General features: G+C 40.7%; 1 protein-coding gene across 5 annotated transcripts in view; it reads left to right on the top strand.

Moving 5' to 3' along the window:
- SEMA6A (semaphorin 6A) overlaps nucleotides 1-24,003 on the top strand; it is a 339,475-nt gene that overhangs the window by 79,929 nt on the left and 235,543 nt on the right. For all 5 annotated transcript variants that reach the window (XM_069753296.1, XM_069753304.1, XM_069753286.1 and 2 more), the window contains exons 2-3: nucleotides 13,229-13,365; nucleotides 23,108-23,225. In XM_069753296.1, coding sequence (XP_069609397.1) covers nucleotides 13,266-13,365; nucleotides 23,108-23,225 — 218 coding nt within the window. In that variant the 5' untranslated portion in view covers nucleotides 13,229-13,265. The remainder of the gene's footprint in view (nucleotides 1-13,228; nucleotides 13,366-23,107; nucleotides 23,226-24,003) is intronic.

Below are 24,003 nucleotides of genomic sequence, written 5' to 3'. Positions count from 1 at the left end.
GTGGCAGGTTATAGCTGGCTGGCTGGCCTCTGTGGCAGGCCCATGGCTGACTGGGCTCTGTAGCAGAAGAGCTGGCTGTGCTCTGTGGCAGGTTATAGCTGGCTGGCCTTTGTGGCAGGCCCATGGCTGGCTGCGCTCTGTAGCAGAAGAGCTGGCTGGGCTCTGTGGCAGGAGAGCTGGCTGGGCTCTGTAGCAGGTTATAGCTGGCTGGCCTCTGTGGCAGGTTATAGCTGGCTGGCCCCTGTGGCAGGCCCATGGCTGGCTGGGCTCTGTGGCAGGAGAGCTGGCTGGGCTCTGTGGCAGGTTATAGCTGGCTGGCCCATGTGGCAGGTTTGTAGCTGGCTCCGCTCTCTGGCTCCTTTGTTCTTCAGTCTTGGCAGGGTGTGGTCTCTCTGGCTGGCAGTATGGTTGGAAATGAGTGGAGGCCTCAATGGCATTGCTTTATATATGTGTCCTGGGGACAGGCCCATAGTTTCTGAGCATGCTCAGTGTAAAAAGCCGGATCAGGCCGCCAGATCCGCCTTTTTCCGGATCCGGCGCAATCCGGCGTCCATAGACATGCATTGTAGCGAAAGGCCTAAAAGGCTGGATCTGGCCCTTCCAGCTTTTTCGCCGCAGACAAAAACGTTACAATAAACGTTTTTTCCAGACGCCAGAATCAATTGTACGCCGGATCCGGCATCAAACCGGAAGGAACGCTGGGCAATCCGGCGCTATTACAAGTCAATGAGGGAAAAACCGGTTCCGGTTTTTATTTGTTCCTGTTCCAGTTTTTCCCCAAAGAGCCGGATTTAGCCTGAAACAAAAAACCTGATGTGTGAAAGTAGCCTTAGAATAATGACACCCATATTGATAGAAGATATTGGCAGAACAATGGGCAATCTGCCCAAAGCTAAAGGCAAAAGTCCCTTACATCAATATATTGCTGTATCCCTTTCCAATCTATATTTTTTTATACAGGCAGTCATGTAAGTCATCTGCTTGCTCCTTTTCCCCCAGGCAATATTTCCAGCCCTGTGCTGATTAAAACTTAGCACATTCATTATGTATTAGTGGGAAAACTGGCAGATTGCAGTTATCACTACTCTACAGCTGCTCTACAATAGAGGGAGCATTTTTTTTAGAATATGGCATCACTAAGGCTTATTGTGGAGAGATATTTTTGAGTAATTGTTTTGATTGGTTAAATGCTTTTAAAGTGAGTTTGTCAGTGCAAATTGACTGTTCAAACCAAGCACAGGCACTCCTAACACTCTTGACATTGACCAGTTAAGTGCTCCTTACCACCTACTTGTTTTCCCTCTGTTTCCTGGAAAACCAGAGCTGTCATTCAAGGAAAATGGAGGCAGAGATAGACCGAAGAACAGTAGGTGGAAAGGTGCACAGAACTGTTCGACCATGTTAAGGTTGTAAATAGTGTATTTGCTTGGTGTGAATAGTCAATTTATGCTGAAAGACTGCATTTAAATAAATCTGTAGTTATCTATAGGGAATCTGTAACTGATGAAAAAAAGGACTATTTTAATTGGATGGTGAGTTCCACCTTTTTTCTTTTTTTGGACTATATTGTATTTATCCTTTTGGTGTGCACCCGTATTCTTACAGTTGTGTGGTGTTCAGCTAACACACAGGTAGATTATCAATCACAGCTGTAATAATCACAGAAGTGCTGGCAGTGCACTCCTTATCACAAACCGATGTTACTAGGATGAACCCTCCTAAGCCGTCCATATGGGCATGCAGGTCATAGGAAGCTGAATTAAATGATACCTTGATATCTGTGATTCGATGTGGTATTCCAGAGAATTCTACGTTTTTCTCAATATGAAAATGAGCTGTGAAGATACCGCCATGAGTTTTTGTCTCTAGTGCATTGAGGGAGTACTCACAGCTATAGGCAATACCTTTAAATGGAATCTGTCACTAGCTTTTGCCAACCCATCTGAGTGCAGCATGATGTAGAGGCAGAGACGCTGACTCCAGTGATCTGTCACGTACTGGGCTGCTTGTGGTCATTTTGATAAAATCACTGTTTTATCTGCTACAGATCTAGCAATTCTCTAAATGCTGAACCCTGTATAACCCCACCCACACCACTGACTGGCAGCTTTCTGTGTACACTCTGCATAGGCAGAAAGCTGCTAATAAGTGGCGAGGGCGTGGTTATGTAGAGCTCATGAATATGGAGGGTAGCATGGTAGCAATAATGTCTGCGATTTTATCAAAACCACAGCAAGCTGTCTAGTAAGTGATGCATCACCAGAATCAGGGTCTCGATTTGTAAATTTTGCCGCTATCAGATTAGGTAGGAAAACCGGGTGATAGATTCTCATTAATACAATATCTAGAACTGCACGATTAATAGCAGGGGAGATTTTTTAAATTGTCTAAAGCAACATTTCTTGTTGCCCATAGCAACCAAACAGTACAGCTTTATGTTTTTTTTTTTTTTCATTTTTGTTTTCTTAATGTGCCTGAAAAGCAAAAGCTGCATTGTGATTGGTTGTTACAGGCAACAAAGACAGTTTTTCTTTTAGCCAGTTTTAGTAAATGGACCTCATTATATTCTGGTAGTGTTACGCTGATTTTCCCAGAGTTGTGTTGCTAGTTGGCATGCTGTACTGTGTTTTACAGATGGACAGAGATGAAATATGAGCTGGAGTCTATGAATTTCATAGATTTTTGTTCACGCTAATGTTGGTTTCATTATAACATGTTGTTTTAGTTAAACTATTTTTAGGCAGCTTTCTGAAGAACGGCCCGATGGAGGGTGGATACCGTGTATCTGTGATTGGGCACACAAATACATGGCCACAAAAATACATACAAATATACACACACGTATATGCTCTAACAATTAATTTTTATTACTAATTTTTTTTTTTTGCTTTTCCAGCAATTATTAACAAGGAACAGAACAACTAAAAGCTTCTAAGTATAATTCAGATGTGAGGACAAACTTTATATAAAGCAGCCAAGTCTATTCAGAGAAGGAGAATGTGGAAATCATACACCCAGCTGGGCCTAATCCTTTAATAAACCTTTATTGTAAACTAATGGTCGATCACCCTACAATATGGCTGCCTCTTAATCTTCAACCGGCCTTGTTTCCCATAGCAACAGTAAAGTCCCCATTCCTAAGAGTCTATAAAATAACCAAGGCAATTGGTTGCTATAAGAGAAAATGATAGTTTTTCTTTTATATATTATTAATTAATATTTTCCTTTAATTCGTTTTTGCAATGCTGTGGGCTTCAATTGGGTAACTAGACCAGTACATATACATATACGTATGTAGGTAGATGGAGATATATATACAGTGGGGCAAAAAAGTATTTAGTCAGTCAGCAATAGTGCAAGTTCCACCACTTAAAAAGATGAGAGGCGTCAGTAATTTACATCATAGGTAGACCTAAACTATGGGAGGCAAACTGAGAAAAAAAAATCCAGAAAATCACATTGTCTGTTTTTTTAACATTTTATTTGCATATTATGGTGGAAAATAAGTATTTGGTCAGAAACAAAATTTCATCTCAATACTTTGTAATATATCCTTTGTTGGCAATGACAGAGGTCAAACGTTTTCTGTAAGTCTTCACAAGGTTGCCACACACTGTTGTTGGTATGTTGGCCCATTCCTCCATGCAGATCTCCTCTAGAGCAGTGATGTTTTTGGCTTTTCGCTTGGCAACACAGACTTTCAACTCCCTCCAAAGGTTTTCTATAGGGTTGAGATCTGGAGACTGGCTAGGCCACTCCAGGACCTTGAAATGCTTCTTACGAAGCCACTCCTTCGTTGCCCTGGCGGTGTGCTTTGGATCATTGTCATGTTGAAAGACCCAGCCACGTTTAATCTTCAATGCCCATGCTGATGGAAGGAGGTTTGCACTCAAAATCTCACGATACATGGCCCCATTCATTCTTTCATGTACCCGGATCAGTCGTCCTGGCCCCTTTGAAGAGAAACAGCCCCAAAGCATGATGTTTCCACCACCATGCTTTACAGTAGGTATGGTGTTTGATGGATGCAACTCAGTATTCTTTTTCCTCCAAACACGACAAGTTGTGTTTCTACCAAACAGTTCCAGTTTGGTTTCATCAGACCATAGGACATTCTCCCAAAACTCCTCTGGATCATCCAAATGCTCTCTAGCAAACTTTAGACGGGCCCGGACATGTACTGGCTTAAGCAGTGGGACACGTCTGGCACTGCAGGATCTGAGTCCATGGTGGCATAGTGTGTTACTTATGGTAGGCCTTGTTACATTGGTCCCAGCTCTCTGCAGTTCATTCACTAGGTCCCCCCGCGTGGTTCTGGGATTTTTGCTCACCGTTCTTGTGATCATTCTGACCCCACGGGGTGGGATTTTGCGTGGAGCCCCAGATCGAGGGAGATTATCAGTGGTCTTGTATGTCTTCCATTTTCTAATTATTGCTCCCACTGTTGATTTCTTCACTCCAAGCTGGTTGGCTATTGCAGATTCAGTCTTCCCAGCCTGGTGCAGGGCTACAATTTTGTTTCTGGTGTCCTTTGACAGCTCTTTGGTCTTCACCATAGTGGAGTTTGAAGTCAGACTGTTTGAGGGTGTGCACAGGTGTCTTTTTATACTGATAACAAGTTTAAACAGGTGCCATTACTACAGGTAATGAGTGGAGGAAAGAGGAGACCCTTAAAGAAGAAGTTACAGGTCTGTGAGAGCCAGAAATCTTGATTGTTTGTTTCTGACCAAATACTTATTTTCCACCATAATATGCAAAAAAAATGATAAAAAAACAGACAATGTGATTTTCTGGATTTTTTTTCTCAGTTTGTCTCCCATAGTTGAGGTCTACCTATGATGTAAATTACAGACGCCTCTCATCTTTTTAATTGGTGGAACTTGCACTATTGCTGACTGACTAAATACTTTTTTGCCCCACTGTATATATATATATATATACTGAAAATCCAAGAAAAAGAAATGTAGCGCACTCCTCGGTCCGGACATAAATCTTTAGCTTTATTGGAACATCTTACAAAGAAAAGCGGGCGGGAGATAATGTATATGTATATAGACTGTGTACTTATATTAGATACTATTTTACAGTATTGAACCTACACAAAAAAGATGCAATTGCAACCTTTGAGTATCTGATCCGCTTTGAAATATAGATCTCTTATTAGGGACTGATCTATAGAACTGAAGTTACCCATACACATTGGATTAATTATATCCAGACCCTGATCTGACTATACAGTGTGTTGTGGTGTCCAAACTCTCTCCTGATGACCGATAGAGAGAAAAAATGAGACCCATTGAATTTCAAAACGCCCAACCTTTGTTTTCACAAAATTAAGCAGACTGTCACGATCCATTTTTTGGATTTGTGGCAGCTCTGGTTACACTTTGTTTAAATGTAGCTTTATTCTTTTCAGTCCATCGGACCACTCCCACCATCCTTTAAATGGTCACCTGATGCATCAGCTGACTGTTGGTGATGGAGTTTATCTTTGGAGACCAGCCTAGCAGGAACAACTCTCTGGTGTCAGCCACTTCTGGTGTTTGGAGTCCTGTTGCTGTGCTGTCTGCGGTGTGGAGCTTGGCAGTGGTGTCTAGAAGCTAAGTGCTGTGTTTTCACCTTGTCCCTTTGGTGTTTGTCACTGTCCCCTGTGTGGTATTATCTGCAGTGGTGAGGCTAGTGCCCCTTCCCAGACAGTGCACTAGCCAGGGCAGTATTAGGTGACAGCAAGGGACTTAAGTTCGTGACGGCGGCGGGAGGGAAGGACCCATGTAGGGCATTAGGGGAGTGCAGGGACAGGCTCAGGTTTGAGATCAGGTGGTGACCATCCCCCATTTCCTTATATGTAGGGCCTTCCTCTCCCCAATACCATCCCGTTGTGTGTGTGTGTTGCACCGTCCGCTGACCGACCACCAGTTGGGTCGCAATACGTATCGTGACACAGCCACTACAGGTGTCTTACAAGCTTTCTTCTCTAATCCAACAATAGTGAACATTTGCTCAACCAAGCAAACAAAGCATGCATGTATATAGAGAGTTGGGAAGAAAATGATATATTTCCAAGCCGTCGGCTCGATCTCAAGCCACAACGACTTGACAAATGAAAGATCTGTAGGAAGATCGATCTTGTACAAGCCTAAATAGGTTCACTGGGGTCTTCTCCTTCGTTTTCTTGATAGTATCCAACCTTCGGATTGTTGGTCTTCCTCTCTGCCTTGTTCCTTCTATTCATCTGACCATGTCTACTATTCTCTTTTTCCTCCTTTTCATACCTTCTATTTTTCCAACCGTGATGTCTGACTACCAGCTTTTCTTCATCTCGGAACAAAAGCTGGCAGCCAAAAGAACATTCGACCTGTGGCTATCTAAGGTAATTAGCCACCACTAGTGAGATGGGTTGACCTAGACATTATCTGATTTCTCCAGTGAAATGTATATCTCAGCATAGTTGTGGATAATTGTATTGTCAGGTGACACTTTATACCATATGCGTGATCAGGGTAACCTTGGTGTTCTATTATATGTGGTATTCCTTTATCTTTTGTTCTGCAATAGAGAACAGAAAGTGTTTGAAGTGTAGAAGAACATCTTCTATACTGGTTGGCATGATGTGGTTGTAAAGTGTTAAAGGTGAGCAGGGTCTCACTTAGATATTCAGTGTTTCCAACAGGTTCAAAGGCTTTTGCAACCTCACACAAGGGTTTATATTTCTTGTTATTTGAGCGTCATCTTTCTTTCGTTGAGTAGAATAAGCAGGTTTTGTTATTTCTGTGCAAGAGTTTTAACGCCTTGGGATTTTCACCTGACTCTACTTCCTCCATATTTTGAAAATCATCTCTAAAAAGAAAACATGAGAAGTGGTGAAGAACAGATGCTTTATCAAAAACTGGAAGCTGCTTTGTCATTTCTATTTCTTCTCTATATCAATGCAAATATCACTGAACAGGTGGCTCATGGGATCCCTTGAGACTGTTTACAGTAAAGGTTACAACCAGAATCGATCGCCTTGAGCCTTTCAATTTCAGTGTAGGCGGTTTGTCTTCGCTGCCCAAAAGTGGCAGCATCTCATTAGAGCTGCATTTATTAAAGTTCCGTGTCTCTGTTAAGAAGACAAGATTCAACCCGATTACAGATATTTTTTCGTTTCTTAATTCTATGATTTCTATCATCAGCTACTGAGCCAGTACATGACTGTTGGAATCTTACACTTAGTTCTGATCTTCATAGCTTAGATGGTTCTACTGAGTAAAAGACTACCTGACCGATTGCTGGTTATTACTCAAACCGAGAATATTTAAACATACCGCTGATTATTTTCTTTTGCTAATATAGTAAAGCACAGCTGAGCTGATACAGTTTGAGGTTTTGACTTGACTGAAGAACTAAGTGACTCATAGTGATTAGGAAAATTCAATTTGAAAACACTATTAACCAATTTCCACACTTACTTTCTCTTGGTGGAATCTCATATCTGTTTAGTTATTTATGATATAGGAAAGATGTTTTGTAACAAAATCAGGAAGGCTGGCGACAGAACTTATGGGATTTTTATGATGGAACAGAACAAGAAAAATCCATCTTAATAAATTAATTTAGTGACATTTTTCACAAAATTGAATTGTCTACCATAGTTGTCATTACACCTCATTCAGATAGATGTCCATTTCTCATGTACACGTTCTTTCCATGATCTTCATTGATAGAACAAGTGTCCATTATAGTCTTTTGGGCTGTTTATATATCCGTGTTTTTTGGATACCATGGGACCATGGAAAAAAACATGGTCATGTCCATTTTTAACAGCATCACAGATTAAAAGTACCAGTGTAAATCTTTGGGTCGTGAAAATCATGGACAGAATGCACGTATGGAATCAGTGTACAATCTCTGTGTTGTGTGTGATTCACATTTCAATTATAGGGGATGGAGTTATTTATTTATAATTTATTCATACCTGAAAATCACTGATGAAATCCCGATGGTAAAACTTGAGGCTCATGCAGACGTCCATGGATCTTGGTCCAATCACTGACCGCAATGTTCGAAATGAACGCAGATCTTCCGACCCAAGAGTGATAGCCTCATAGTAATATCTGAAGCTGTCATGCTCCGCTTGGGAGAGACACCACGAGTCTGTGTATTGTGGCTGGTGATTGGACAAAGATCCATAGACATCTGCATGAGCCCATAGAAACTCACAAAACACTGATGAAATACCATTTTTTGCACACATGAGTAAACACTGATATCTAGATGAGAGCTAATGTAAATTGAGGCACAGCTAAGTATAAACTGTGAACATTTTGAAAAATGTTAAATAGCCGCCTTCTTCCAGAGCCCCCTCACTCACCAGTGGTATCGCCATATGATGGACCTGGGAAATAAGCATCATCCCCCTTGCAAGTTTCCTGCCAAGTTCTGGAGTGCTGTTCATCCCATAGCAGCGCCATTCCCGTTGCAAGTTCTTTGCATATTCAAGTAGCGCTGTTCCTCTCCTGTTATGTGAATAGCCCCACCAGGTCCAGCTGGTATTACCTTCTCCAGATCACATACAGCCGCCTTTATTCCCATAATTTTAATTTATTTTTAATTTAATTTAATTTATTTTCTCTGGATGTACAATAAAGAGGGAATCATTTGTTTTCAAATATTGAGTGCCAAGTAATTTTTTTGCCTTATTGTACGAGTTGGATACCCAACTTGAGCACCACCAGCAGGATTATTCCAGTGCCCTGTTATTTATTTCCAAACACTGATGACACTCAAACAAAACACTGTGATGACATACCATTTTTTTGCATACATGAAGAAACACTGATATCTAAATGAGACTTAATGTAAAATGAGGCACAGCTAAGTATAAACTGTGAACATTTTGAAAAATGTTAAATAGGAAAAAAGTACATTTACATAGTAACAATTCTTGGTACTAACACATAATTACGATAAGTTATAGCTATTATTTCAGTCTAACATGATACAAAGTGTCTTATTAAGGAATACAATGGCTGACAACAGCTTTGTTCACTACTTATCTTTGCAAAAGCAATAAATTGGGCAAGAAAAATGTATCCTGTCCAAATATTTTTACCTTTTGAGAACTGAAAAGTGGTTTATGGCCACTCGTACAAATAAAATACTGTGTACGGTGGAGGAAAATAGTATCTGTCACAATATTTATGTTCTGGGGTTTGGGGTAAGAAACGTACAACCCCATTATAGCATTAAGTGTAAAAGGAAGCTACATGTAGCACACAAAATGATGGTAAATTACCAGAGAAGAATCATGAGAGTCTGGCTGGCGGCATTAAGAGCTTGTTTTAGTGAAGCAAGGTATCCTTTTTGTAAATAGAAAATTATATGGAAACGAAAAATATAAATATTCCCCCCCAAATTTTTTTTTACAAAAAAAGGTTAATATAAAAGCTTTATTTTAATAATAGGTCATTTCTGATGACGCATTCTCTTTGAGCTGACCATAGGCATTAGAAGAACATGGGTCTTCAGATGGACAACTGTTTTTTGCTAGTAGAACTTCAAAGCCCAAGATCAGTAAAGACTATTAAAGAGTACTGGGGTATAGCTGAACTGTTCCTATTGAATAAGTAGCGTCAAGCATTGTTTACGCAGATAGCAGATTGGTATAAGGGTATGTGCACACGTCAGGATTTCTTGCAGAAATTTCCTGAAGAAAACCGGAAATTTTCTGCAAGAAATCCGCATTTTTTTTTTCTTTTTTTCGCGTTTTTTTTTAGCATTTTGCAAGCGTAATTAGCTTGCAGAAGGCTAAAGTTTTCCAAGCGATCTGTAGCATTGCTTGGAAAACTGACTGACAGGTTGGTCACACTTGTCAAACATAGTGTTTGACAAGTGTGACCAACTTTTTACTATAGATGCTGCCTATGCCGCATATATAGTAAAAGATAGAATGTTTAAAAATAATAAAAAAATTAAAAAAATGGTTATACTCACCCTGCAGACAGCCGATCTCCTCAGCAGCGTCCATTCCAATAGATGGTGTGTGTGTGCAGGACCTTCGATGACGTCGCGGTCACGTGAGCGGTCGCGCGACCAATCACAGGACCGCGACGTCATCGCAGGTCCTTCACGCAGACCATCTATAGGAACAGAAGCGGCAGCATGCACCCCTGAGAGGCGGGAAGACACCGGGGCCATCAGAGGGTAAGTATATGACTATTTTTTATTTGAATTCTTTTTTTTTATTACTCATTATATGGTGCCCAGTGTGTGGAGGAGAGTCTCCTCTCCTCCACCCTGTGTACCAACCGCACATAATCTGCTTACTTCCCGCATGGTGTGCACAGCCCCATGCGGAATGTAAGCAGATCAATGCACTCCTAGGTGTGCGGAATCCCCGCAATTCCGCATTTTTAATGAACATGTTGCTTTTTTTTCCGCAATGCGATTTTTTTCGCGGAAAAAAAGAGCAACATTTGCACTAGAAATGCGGAATACACTGTAATTAATAGGAGGCATATGTAAGCGTTTTTTTCGTGTTTTTATCATGTTTTTATAGAGAAAAAAACGCGAAAAATACTAAACGTGTGCACATGGCCTAAGGGTACCGTCACACAGTGGCATTTTGATCGCTACGACGGCACGATTTGTGACGTTCCAGCGATATATCCGTGACGTTCCAGCGATCTCGCTGTGTCTGACACGCTCCTGCGATCAGGGACCCCGCTGAGAATCGTACGTCGTAGCAGATCGTTTGAAACTTTCTTTCGTCGTCTAGTGTCCCGCTGTGGCGGCATGATCGCATGGTGTAACAAAGGTGTGCACGATATTGTATACGATGTGCACATAGTAACCAACGGCTTCTACATCGCACATACGTCATGAAATTATCGCTCCAGCGTCGTACATTGCAAAGTGTGACAGCAGTCTACGACGCTGGAGCGATATTGTTACGATGCTGGAGCGTCACGGATCGTGCCGTCGTAGCGATCAAAATGCCACTGTGTGACGGTACCCTAAGTGTCAGACTCCCTCAGATCTGATATTGATGATCTGATTAGTCTTGGACAGCTCCTGCAAAAAAGAGTGCATTTCTGTTTTGGAGACCTAACTAGCACTGTGATTGTAAGTAGAAGCTGTCGGAGGAAAGCATTGTTAGATTAATATGTCCCAACCACAACATGAGACAATCAAACAAGCAGATGTATGCTGCCTAGGTGTTAGAACGTGAGAGATCTCTGTGTGCTGCTTTCAGCGAGGATGTCTGTTCCACAATATGTGTGTTCTTAACTTGTTGACAGCATTAACTTGTTGACATACAAGAGGAAGCTGTATCCTCCGGGGAAGGCTATATTGGCTGTTTAGATTAATGCAGTACACCATTAAAGACATCGCACTAAACATTGCTTTGGTAGTAAAAGTGACTCTTGAAAACCTACCTTGCCTCTTTTGTTCCTTTTGTGTTTTTAAATAAATGATTGAACAGCGGGTCATTGGTATGAGTCCAGTCAAAGAAGTTTGATTGAAGTCTACAGTTAATTACTTTGGTCTTCTTTGAAGTTCCCCAGGCCATGTTTTGTTGAGCTTAAAAGATTAACCTTTATTTGGCAACAAGAAATGATTTAATAGAAAGAAGGAAAAGCCACGTTTCTGTTTAACAAACACTAATGAACATTCACTTTTTAAAAAATTTTTTCCATGTAGTTGGAAAACTATAAAATAAAGAAATAGGAATTACGTATCCTTGGATTCTCCTTCTGCTTCAGCACCACTGCTCTGGTGGTCTCTGCCAGTACCATAACTCTAACCACCTTGACCATGACTAGTGCCATGACCACTATGGCTAGTGATTTGTTTAAGTAGTTAGGTGATTGATGGACAAAATCCTATAATTCCAATAATAACACTGAAGCAAAGGGGGCTTCAAATGGTAAGTCATTTTTATTTCTTTGTTATATAATTCTTTACTAAAGGGCCAATAATTAAAAAGGCTTAAAAAACTTTTACTATGTACTCAGTGGTTTAAAACTGCAGCAATAGCATATTATAACAATAGAGAGGGTACAAATATGCCATATGGACCAGATTGTCTACTATTTGGCAGTGAGGAACCTGCAAGCTGTAAAGGTACCGTCACACTCAGCGACGCTGCAGCGATATAGACAACGAGCCGATCGCTGGAGCGTCGCTGTTTAGGTCGCTGTAGAGACGTCAAACACAGCAACTCCAGAACGATGCAGGAGCGATCCTGTGACGTAACGGCGACTCACTTATCATTCTCGCTGGTTGTTAGCTCCATGTAAAAGTTGCTGGCGTCGTTGCTTTTGCTGTCAAACATGACGATACACGCCGACCTGATGACGAAATAAAGTTCTGGACTTCTAGCTCCAACCAGCGACGTCACAGCGGGATCCTGATCGCAGCTGCGTGTCAAACACAACGAGATCGCTATCCAGGACGCTGCAACGTTACGGATCGTTGCCGTTCTCATTGCAAAGTTGCTGATTGTGACGGTACCTTAAGAATGTGGTTCAGACACACTTGTATATGGGTGCCTCATGTGAAGAGTAGTCTTAAGAGTCAGAACAGCACATTTATTTTTGTATAATGGCAGTTTAGAGATTTATAAATTCTAAGCCACTAAATGTAGAGTGATTCATGACAGACTCGGCAACAGTCCTATTGTATAACCAAATAATCCTCTGTTTGGACGCGTCAAACTTTTTAGATTAAGGTTAAAATGCTAATCTCTCAAATTCATTCTACTTTTCGGATTTGAATTATGACTTGCATGATTATTTTTTATCTTGTATGCTCTTTATTTGGTTTCTCTAGATATTCTATACATTAGAAACCATTGGTATTTTGATTACAAGCTCTTGTATTTGCAGATCTTTATTCTCTTTTTCTATATTCCTAGTATTTACAGAATTTAGCTCTTCTCTGATTACTTACTTTAAATGTCCCAGAACGAGATTAATTTGCAATACATTAATATGAATATGTTCATCTCTTTGGTGGATATCTAACATTGAACATTTTCCTGCAGCATTAAAGAGTTGAAAGAGAATCTGGAATTAGTGTTTTGTATTATCTTTACGTAAAGTAATCTATTATTCATTTGCCCTTATTTATGTAAGTAATTAATTTTGTAAAACTTTAGCCAATATTATTTTGAACAATCATGGAAATAGGATATTCAATTTTCAGCTTTTTACATTCTTTTTTTTTTCTTTTTGGTTTCTTACAGGGTGAAGTGAAAAGTAAAGTCTTCGAGCTAAACTACTATGAGGTCAGAAGCTTTGCTGCTTTATTTCACAGTACTGCAAGTTGCTGGGGCTGGATTCCCAGAAGATTCTGAGCCAATCAGTATTTCGCATGGCAACTGTGAGTAAAATATGTATACCCTCTTCACTAGCTTTTATTCAAAAGTGAATATTATATATTAATGGTTTCAGTAATGCAAAGTGTTGAATTGAATGTAGAGGTTGGGTCTCAGTGTTGTAAGTGGAGAGCATTCCTTTTTGGAGTTGAAGCTTAACATTCTTCACCTATCTTCTATGAGATAATTCAGGTGGGTGGAGGGACAGTTCCTCAAGTTTCAAAGCAAATAAACCTACAAGAATGTGGTGAGAAATATTGTCATACAAAATACTATAAAATGGGTTTTCCTAGCACTATGTCTACAGTTATTGCTTTTATAATAGCAAAACCAAAGACATGAGTGTGCATACCTATTGGTATAAGTGGAATGTGTAGGTGCACATTCACATTCTGGCCACTAACAGACAAAACCTAGAATAAAAATCATGAGCAAATACCCTGCACTATGAAAATAAATAGCAATAGTACATGTAATTAACCTAGGGTACTTAGTTTACGCTATTTTGATCAAAAGCGCGTAAGAGCCATTCTGTCGCGACAAGATGTATCAAATCAGGATGCCAAGGCATACATGTTTGTGTATTTTTGGCGCTCATACTCTGCTGTACCTGCTCTGCCCCCCATCTACTTTGAGGGCTGATGGAAGGTGAAATACTACAGTTAGAGGTTATTCTGATTGGGCACATGTTGTCGCCGTGGGATGGCTTTTACACTCTGTTATTTATATGTATCTACTTATTGAAGGGTTTCTGCTCATTGTTTTTATTCTAACTATTATAATAGACTTAGGGCCCGATTCATCATTGCACGTGCAACAGGTTTTTGGCATGAATACCTCACAACTAGTGGCTTTTTGATTTGCATTTTTTCAAGTTGTCTTTTGTAGGTTAATTTTCAGATTTTATTTTATATCAGTGTGGCTTTTTCAGATGTTTTAGACAGATTCATGAAATGTGGATTTAAAAAAAAATACATAAATATGTTGCAGTTCTCCCTCCCCATGGAATGATTTTATGTACCTCAGTTATTTTAGAATATGTTTTTATCATTTTGTGAACTGTTATTATGAAGAACCATACTTCGCAGCCCCATCTGACATAACTAATACGTGATGGGTCACGCAGTACGGTCTCCCCAATTTCACCAACGTGACATTCAGCAATCCCTGTGGATACATAATGTTAGCATAGCACATTTTTAAACTGACATGCCCTGTCCACTCTGGCACAGGGAGTGACAGAGGGTCTCCCACGTGATTACCTGTGTGGCAAAACACTCGCTCGCAATGGTGACATGCTGAGAGACTAATTTAGCTAGCACAAGTGAAGCAGAGCCTTTCCAGCCTGGTAGGACTGTCACCAGTTCCTCAATAGAAATAAGCCTGATCCAACAAGATTATATCGGATCAGAAAGGAGCTCCGATTTTTTGTGATGTTAGACTGAGAACACATATGTGTGAGCAGATGATACAGAAGTCAGATATCAATTGGATGATAGGTTTGGTGCTGTGCAGCCACATGGGAGGTGTCTGCTTCTTGTGGTTTCCTATTTCTTCAAACACGATATGATGGCGTGACCTCCCTTAGAAGAGAACTCTGGGCCACAGACTCACATGAACAATTAACTTGTTCGTCATTCATTCCCTTACTCGCCTCGGGATAGTCCTTCTTTTCCTCCCTTTGGGTCTGGTAACTGACACTCCAAAATCTATGATGGATCATAACTTCTTAACGTGAGGTCATATGGAGGTGGTTTTGGCATCGTTGAATCCTGCTGGTTGGAGACCAAACATGGCTTTGCTACTTGGCTACTACAAGCCATTCTACATATCTTCCCACCCCGGGGTGCTAGAATGGGTAAAAACCCAGGTGGGTATTCATCCTGTTTCCATAATCTCGGAAATGTAACAGGTATACGGCTAGAATGTACGATAACTCCATAATTCCTTATGAAAATATGTCTCCCATCCATCCTGGGGAGTTTCTTTGAAGCAGTTAAGCAGCTTAGGCTCCCAGCAGTGGTTCCTTCTGCCAGAAATGCCTTGGTCCCAGCAAGGCTGCTAGGGATGCGAGTTTTTCCATTTGGAGCTTTTGAAGCTGAACCACTGTTAGGGCTGGCGGAATGCACCAAATAATTATAAGGATGGTATAAGGTGCATTCGCAGCCCAGGGTCCACTGTGCAGAGATGACTCCTGCTGCTCGGTAATGGCGGACAGTATGTGGCGGTATAATGTGAACACACACTGGTTAGCTTCACCTGGTATGCAAGAAGCAAACTCTGTTGTGCCACGGGACCGCAATACCGCAGAGAGAACGCTAGTATTGGGTCACAGGACTCTGCCCCAAGGACACTGGGTTTAGAGTCCCTCTAGAACACTAGCACTTTTCACTGCAACTGGGAAAATCTAAATAAAGATTTACCGCACTAAGTGCGTACAGCGCCGCTCTGGTGGACGCCACTAACCACCCTAACTAGGGCCAGGAAAGCGCACTAGTTGTGCAAGGCACCGCACTGGCAGTCGCTGCTTAATAGACGCTGTGTACTCGTGCCTAGTGCTGGATGGCACAGTCTGGCTCTAAGTAGCTCAATCACAAAAGTACTTTCAAGAACACTAGGGATGGGAATGATTAAAGAGCTTTCATCAAATTGTCATACATCCACACACACACAATTACTGATTTATACTAGCGCATGGTTGAGCGGCCATGCAAACCTTTTATAGATGTAGCTCTCCAGGACCTTCCTAGTGGTCCAATTGGAGCTGCTACAGGATCTGAGCATATGACCCCCGACCTCCAATGAGAGGTCATGCCGTGGGCATGCTCAATAGATGAAAAGCAAGACATAGTCCCTGGAACATCTGCTCACCGCTGATCAGTGCCGGTTACAAAGGCAGAGCCTGGAAAGGCAGCAGTAACCAAGCGCACAGTATCTGCTTGAGCCAGATGCTGGAATCGACGTCTCCGCTGAGCAGGTTCCTCTGTGGCTGGAGGAGAATGAGAGACCGCAGCGGACATGGTTCGAGATTCCCCCTGTGAAGCAGCGGGATCTTGACACCTTACAACCACCTTCTGAACCAAAATAAGCCACGTATAGGGTGTATCCAAATATGATACCCCTAGAGGTCCTCTGATAACACTTAGGCAAACTAGCTAGGAGAACATCTCACATATGTATAATACTAAAACATAACCTTTAATGGACAAAGTCTAAAAGATCAAATGGATAATACAACCAACAACTTGATAAAGTGCAAAACTAGTGCTCATATAACCAGTGCTCCATAAAAAAATGGTTTTATCTCACCAAATATGTTGTTTCCTTCGCGGGAGCATCCATGTATGTTCTGAGGGGGAGGGGGAAACAGTCTCTATACTACCCCAGTCGTGCCCCTGTGTTGCTCCTGCCCTGACAAGGGCAGTCCCCAAGTCAGGCTAATAAGTTGAACCCACCATGACCATGTAACCTTGCCACCTTCTGAACCACAACTAAAAAAGTAAAAGTTACTGCGAAAAACTTCAAATGATGAATCTATTTTATCAACTAAAATATTATTGCATGATTTAAATAACAAATCACTCTGTCTCGGATAGTTACATCATAGTCATTTTTTAATGTAATGGACATGCTGGTAGGGAACTTAGATTGGGAGCCCAATAGGAAAACTGTGATGAAAATGTCATTAAAGTTGCTGCGGAATATGTTGGCACTATATAAGCGAGTACAAATAAATAAAAGGAGAAATACCAGCTACTACAAGTTTATACAAGTTTAAGTGGCACTTGATTAAATAGACACTTTTAAATGCACTGGTACATGCCATAAAATGTTTTATAATACTTTTTAAACAATTTATTAAGAGACAATATTAAAGTGGGTTCATAACCTCATTTGAATAAAATTATTGCTTAGGGCCCGCATTAAGAATGAAATCTAAAAATTATAACGTATGATGTAAAAGCTAGGTTGTTCAAGGATGGACTTTAACTAATATCATTGAACCCCATGCTCTATAAAACCTTAATATGACACGGACATACTTTTTTGGGGTTATATTGTAGTTTCTTTTGGAGGTATACAGTCTATGCATACCTCCAAAAGGCTTTATTAAGTTGAATTTCAATGATTTACCACAAAAAAATAGTGGCATGCTTTATTCAGTGATATATTATGGTGGCACTATTGGAGGCAGAATGCATTAAAAGCATTTGTCTAGCTAGGGAAAAGAGCTTCAGATGTGTTTAAAATTCATAACGAAAACGTATCCAAGTCCTTCAACACTGGATCCAGGCCCCATAGTTACATAGGTTGGAAAAATACTTAGGTTTATCGTCCGCACCTGTGTTGGGTTTCGCACAGGAGAGGAATTTCCCACCTTCCTGTCTTGGCATATGACCAGTGATGTTTGTGTAAGGAGATTTACATACTGCCCACTTTCCCCCTTGAAGATACGTGTATTGTTGTGTTCTTCTAATGTGCATTGTGACAAGCGTTATTGGTGATAGTATTGTGTTCTGCCTGACAGTAGGGAGAATTGGGGCTACTGTTTGGGACTAGCATAGGGCAGGAAGGGCTATGGTGAAGAGAGGCAGTTTCCTGTCTAGAAGACAGTTGGGGTCCATTGTGCCACAGAAGCAGAAGCAGACCTAATGTCTGAACATTTAGCAGATCTGCATGACGTGGATGTCCCTATCATGAGTGGAGACCGAGGCAGTGGATAGTGTGATTCTAAGTAGAGGATGTGAGAGCCAGGACAGCTAGCAGTATGGCACCAAGTTTATAACTCAGCCAACAGGCCATGATGGAACAGAGAACATGAGATGAGGAGAGTGCCACGAGCGGGAGTTCCAAGGCATCAGCAAGCATAGAAGCTAAGTATTGACCATAGTGAGACAGAGATCAAGTGCATAAATAAAAAATAATTGAGACTATGTGTGAAAATGCTCCGTATTGTGTTCCTCAAACAGTGTACCCACTATCTGTTGTACTAAATCCCCACCAAGTTATCGTTCAGTAAAAAGTTTATTTTTGACTGATGGTCTCCCTCATTGAATTGCTCAACATTAGGTCCTGACCAACTCAAGCCATTAGTAACATGTGGCCTGCTAGGGCATAGCACCCCCTTAGATGAAGAACGCACACCCAGCTAGGGTCCCCACCTTCATGTAACGTGCCAGGGCATAGGAGACGAGTCCCTCGCCTACTGCTATCGCCCCACGTAATGTTACATTTGAACGACTGTCTTATTTGAATTGACAAGCCTTCTTTGTCTATGAATGAACCATAACAAAGAAGGGGGCTGACTTACATCATGAAATGAGCCAGGTAACCCACCCTTTTCCACAAATCACTGGCCCCATGCTTCTATAATGATGTTTCTTTGTGAAACCCAACATTGGAGTAGATCTGCTGGGAACTAAGGCTGTTTTAATAATGAAATTACATTAATAAGTTTTTAATATTTAACATTTTAATAAATCTTAAAATCTTTTTATCTACCAGGAAAAATGTGTAGCTATAATCTCAGGATAGTTTACTGTAACTTGTATTCTACCTTTAGATCTTTGAATATAGATTGTTAAAAAACAGGCTGACAGCAGTTTCATGGAATTTATATTAGTTGTTTCCTCTATTTCTTTAATATTCCTTGTAGTAAAGGGAATGATAATAAGTGTATAATAAGTTACTGTTGTTAACGCATATCTACTGAGCTGGAGCTCTCACATTCCGATATATGTCATGTAACTAATAATAACAATAGTGAACATCTTTCTTTGAAGGTTTGCCCGTGTTAGGCTTAAAGAGTTTGGCAGAAGAAAACAGCTATTCGTACCAAGCAAAGGGGCTTGACGCACGCTTGGCTAGGCCGAGTAGCTCAATGCATCTTGCCACCTGCTTGTTTTCAAACTATTTCCACTCTTCTTTGGCTCCTGTAAACTCAAGAGCTATCAATATAGAATAGATAAATGTAAAACAAGTAGGTGGGAAGGTGCACCGAACTACTCGGCCATGCCAAGGTGCACCAAGATCCTGTGCTTGGTTTCAACAGTCATTTGTACTGATAGACTGTCTTTAAAATTTTCTTGGAAAAGTATTTTATATGCAGACTCTAGCCAGAGTCTTACGTCTGCACAGCGGATAAACTCTTGGCGTATCTACTGTTAATCTCCTCAACTAACCTACTTAAAAGCTGTAGATTCTTAAGAACATGACCAGTCCTCTGCTTTTGAGCATTACAAGCCTACAGCATAGATTTTGTGTTACTGAAAAGTGCGCTTCCAACTAGCTTATCATGGATTTGTATGCAAATGACTTTACTGCATCAAGTTTCTGCAAAAGCCAAAGATATCTTACTACATTTATAAAACTCATGCAGCCACTAAACTATAATTGGGATATAAAGAATCACAAATTTAATTACATCTTTTAGAATTACTTAAACAGAGAAAGTTAACATAACATACTAAATGTTTATGATATTTTAAAAGTAGATTTAAAAAATGCACAAATTCTAGCTCTTTAAAAAAAAAAGCTGTTAGCTTTGAGTAAAGGTACCTTCCCACTGAACGATATCGCTAGCGATCCGTGACGTTGCAGCGTCCTGGCTAGCGATATCATTCAGTTTGACATGCAGCATCGATCAGGATCCTGCTGTGCCATCGTTGGTCGGTGCAGAAAGTCCAGAACTTTATTTTGTCGCTGGACTCCCTGCAGACATCGCTGAATCTGCGTGTGTGACGCCGATTCAGCGATGTCTTCACTGGTAACCAGGGTAAACATTGAGTTACTAAGCGCAGGGCTGCGCTTAGTAACCCGATGTTTACCCTGGTTACCAGCGTAAACGTAAAAAAAAAAAAAAAACACTACATACTTACCTTCCGCTGTCTGTCCTCCGGCGCTGTGCTTCTCTGCACTGTGAGCGCCGGCCAGCCGGAAAGCAGAGCACAGCGGTGGCGTCACCGCTGTGCTTTACGGCTGGCGCTCACAGTCAGTGCAGGAAAGCACAGCGCCGGACGACAGACAGCGGAAGGTAAGTATGTAGTGTTTTTTTTTTTTTAAGTTTACGCTGGTAACCAGGGTAAACATCGGGTTACTAAGCACGGCCCTGCGCTTAGTAACCCGATGTTTACCCTGGTTACCAGGGGACCGGCATCGTTGGTCGCTGGAGAGCGGTCTGTGTGACAGCTCTCCAGCGACCAAACAGCGACGCTGCAGCGATCGGGATCGTTGTCTGGATCGCTGCAGCGCCGCTTAATGTGACGGTACCTTTAGATTTGACATTTTAAAGGATTGTACCAAGTAGTAGGTGGTGATCAAGTTTGTAATTTTTCTAGCTATAGGAGAATACAAAATGATAGAAACAAATAGATCTGATATTGTTCAGTAAAAATTACCTTTTTGTATGTTTGGTTCCTTCTATTTAAACCCTATTTAAATAAGTTGCTCTTTTTTTATTAATAGATAACTGATTTACAGACTTAAGCTCCTTTCACATTGCAGTTTTGCCCAAGTTGCATCCATACTCCATACAAAATGGGATTTGGCCATATGTGCCGATGGGGCCATAGACTTAAATGGTGACTACAGAGTCAACTTATGCTCTGACGTGCATCATTTCGGGCACACTGGAAGCAGACGCCCAGACGCAGTCTACTATGTCTGAGTATCCGCGTCCAGTAGGCATATACATCTCACAATTATGTATGGCAGAGCGCACATTGATTCTGTTGGCATCATTATAGCCTATGGCCCCATCGGCGCCTTTGCGCAAATTGTGTTTTTGTGGGAGGTTTAGACGCAAGCTCCAATGGGACCAATGAACATGGGCAAAAACACAATGTGAAAGGAGCCTTAGGCATGTCTGCTTAGAAAAAGAATCAGAAAAATACAGAAATTATGTGTGCTGCTATTGTCAAGGAAAACAATTTGTGTCTGTAAAAACATAGTGAGAAATAATCATAAGAGGAATTTTTGAGCCCATTTTGCTTGTGGCTGCATTGCTGTTATTTGCACCAAATTTCTTAAAGGGAAACTGTTAGAAGGTCTTTGCTATGTAATCTGAGGATTGCATGAGGTAGGGGTTAAAACACTGAATTCAACAATGTGCCACATGTCCGGCTATAGGCTGTTGTTCTGCACTGAAGGTTTTATCATCTGGTGATTATCAATGTAGGGACTACAGCAGCTGGCACATGGTAGTTCTACTTTGTTCCCTCCTGTAATAAGCAGCTCACTGTCTAAAGACAACTTACATACAGAGTCTGGTGTGGGCGGGGTTGGATGTGGTGTGGGTGGGGTTAACTTTCTCAGCTCTGCTACAATGCTAAATTTAAAAACTCTGAATATGTCAGAAGCACCACACCCAGTAAAGTAAGTGATGCATTGTTGGATTCAGGGTCTCTGCCCCTAAAATTAAGCTACTTTCAGGTGAGGTATCAAAAATCTGCTGACAGATTCCCATTTAAAGTGTTGCATGATGTTTGATGAATTTGGTGCATCTTTCTTTTCTTCTGTCTACAATTAATTTTCAACATTTGACACCACCTCAGTTTCCCACTAACGGTAGTTAGTTAGACACCGGAGAGGGCGGCGGTAGGTGAGTATATTAACACACTCACACTGCATTACATACATATACTATACACCTTTTTAATGAAAAAAATATATACATGGGAGGGCTTCTTTAGCAAATCACACAGATTGCACCCTGTTTTGAAAGTGTCAACACAGAATAAAACAGTAAAGTCACAATATTTTGTATAAAAATGGGCATTATTGATACATTTTCCTCTTTTGTGTATTGAGATTGTGTAATATGAAATCTGAATTTTTTTAAATATATTTTAACAATAAACATATTCATTATTGTGTTGTAATTTGAGTAGTGATGAGCGAATATACTCGTTACTCAAGATTTCCCGAGCACGCTCGGGTGTCCTCCGAGTATTTTTAGGGCTCGGAGATTGTTTTTATTGCCGCAGCTGAATTATTTACATCTGTTAGCCAGCATAAGTACATGTGGGGATTCCCTAACAATCAGGCAACCTCCACATATACTTATGCTGGCTATCAGATGTAAATCATTCAGCTGCGGCAAGAAAAACTAAATCTCCGAGCTCTAGAAAATACTCGGAGGACCCCCGAGCGTGCTCGAGAAATCTTGAGTAATGAGTATATTCACTCATCACTAAATTTGAGCAATGTGATGCTCTATTGTCCATTTATGAAAAGTTTGAAATGAAAATATGAAAATGAACTCCGCTGAAGAATGTGCAAAACTATTTCGAAAATACCATATTCCAGCCTATATTTAAATGATAATGATCTATATTTATTAAAATGACTGTAAGAGGACAGCACAGTTCTGGGAAATGGAATATTTCAGCATATGCAATTTATTAAATTATTAGTTTTAAGTTTCTACTCATAAATCTTAAATGATTGTTGTGGGTTAAAAGGGTTTTCAAAGAAAGCTGATCCATGAAACTCTTAAGCTCCTTATATTTTTACAAAATCCAGTGTGAATTACTACTTGAGAGCTGTAACCTTTTGATATATTGTTGAGTTCAGTTTCTTGAATTTCCAATGTGTCACCTCTCAATTGTTAGCACTGTAAAGGACATCATGAAAAATGGTTTGCTTCGTATAGAGAAGGGTAGGTTATGTGACCACTGTGCTGGAACGTTCAAAGAGTATTTGCATCATTGCTAAGACATTCTTTTTCTCCATTTTTTCTTCTTACAGTTACTAAACAGTATCCGGTATTTGTGGGGCACAAACCAGGAAGAAACAACACACAGAGACACAAAATGGACATCCAACAGATCATGATAATGAATCGGACGCTGTACATAGCTGCTAGGTTAGTAAACCCTTTATTAGATATCGCTAGCCAAGCCAATTCAAGTATATACTACTACTATCTGCTGATCTAGACAATGTAATAGAATTGGTACCGTCCTAGTCAATGAACACCAAAATCGAAATTACATAGGATTGGAAATTCTGTGCTATATGTGGGCATTATGTAATAGAGCAGGAGGAGCAGGCCAAATCGATATAGGCCGCAGGTTTGTGGGAAAAGATTTAGTATAAGATGTTGTGCAAGTGTTATCCGACAAAATATCAGATCACATTACCAATGTTATACTATGGGGCCGTGCACATGTTCAATTTATTTTCCTTGAACAGAGTCTCTGAAGGAAAAGTTTCAACATGCTCAAGATAAATTTGATTATTTGATCATGGACTGACAGAATGGAGAAGATGGAGAATTTTTTTTCCATCTTTTCCTTAACTAAGAAAATCAGAGCACACCATGATCAGAGTGTAATTAACATAATCGGCCCGATTCTCTCAGGTAAAAGATGGTGTGACCCTAGCCTAATTGGTATTACAATCTCTGTTTATTCTGGGAGTAGGAGTAAAGTGATTTGTATATATACGAGGTAGCTCGGCTTACCAGGAGCGTCTTGGTCACCAGGCAAAGCTGTATTTATGGCGTCGCTGTTCTTATTTATTCCTGCAGCTGTGCAATTTACAGGATAGGCGTGTCTTGGCATGCTAGATTGTTATGGGCGGCGCTCGGGCAGAGTCGAGGAAATACGAAGCAGTTCGGTTTACCCGAAGCGTCTGGGCTG

Source organism: Ranitomeya imitator, chromosome 1, assembly GCF_032444005.1.
Source record: "Ranitomeya imitator isolate aRanImi1 chromosome 1, aRanImi1.pri, whole genome shotgun sequence".
In the NCBI taxonomy this organism is placed as follows: domain Eukaryota; kingdom Metazoa; phylum Chordata; class Amphibia; order Anura; family Dendrobatidae; genus Ranitomeya; species Ranitomeya imitator.
This window is presented reverse-complemented; position numbering and strand designations above follow the sequence as displayed.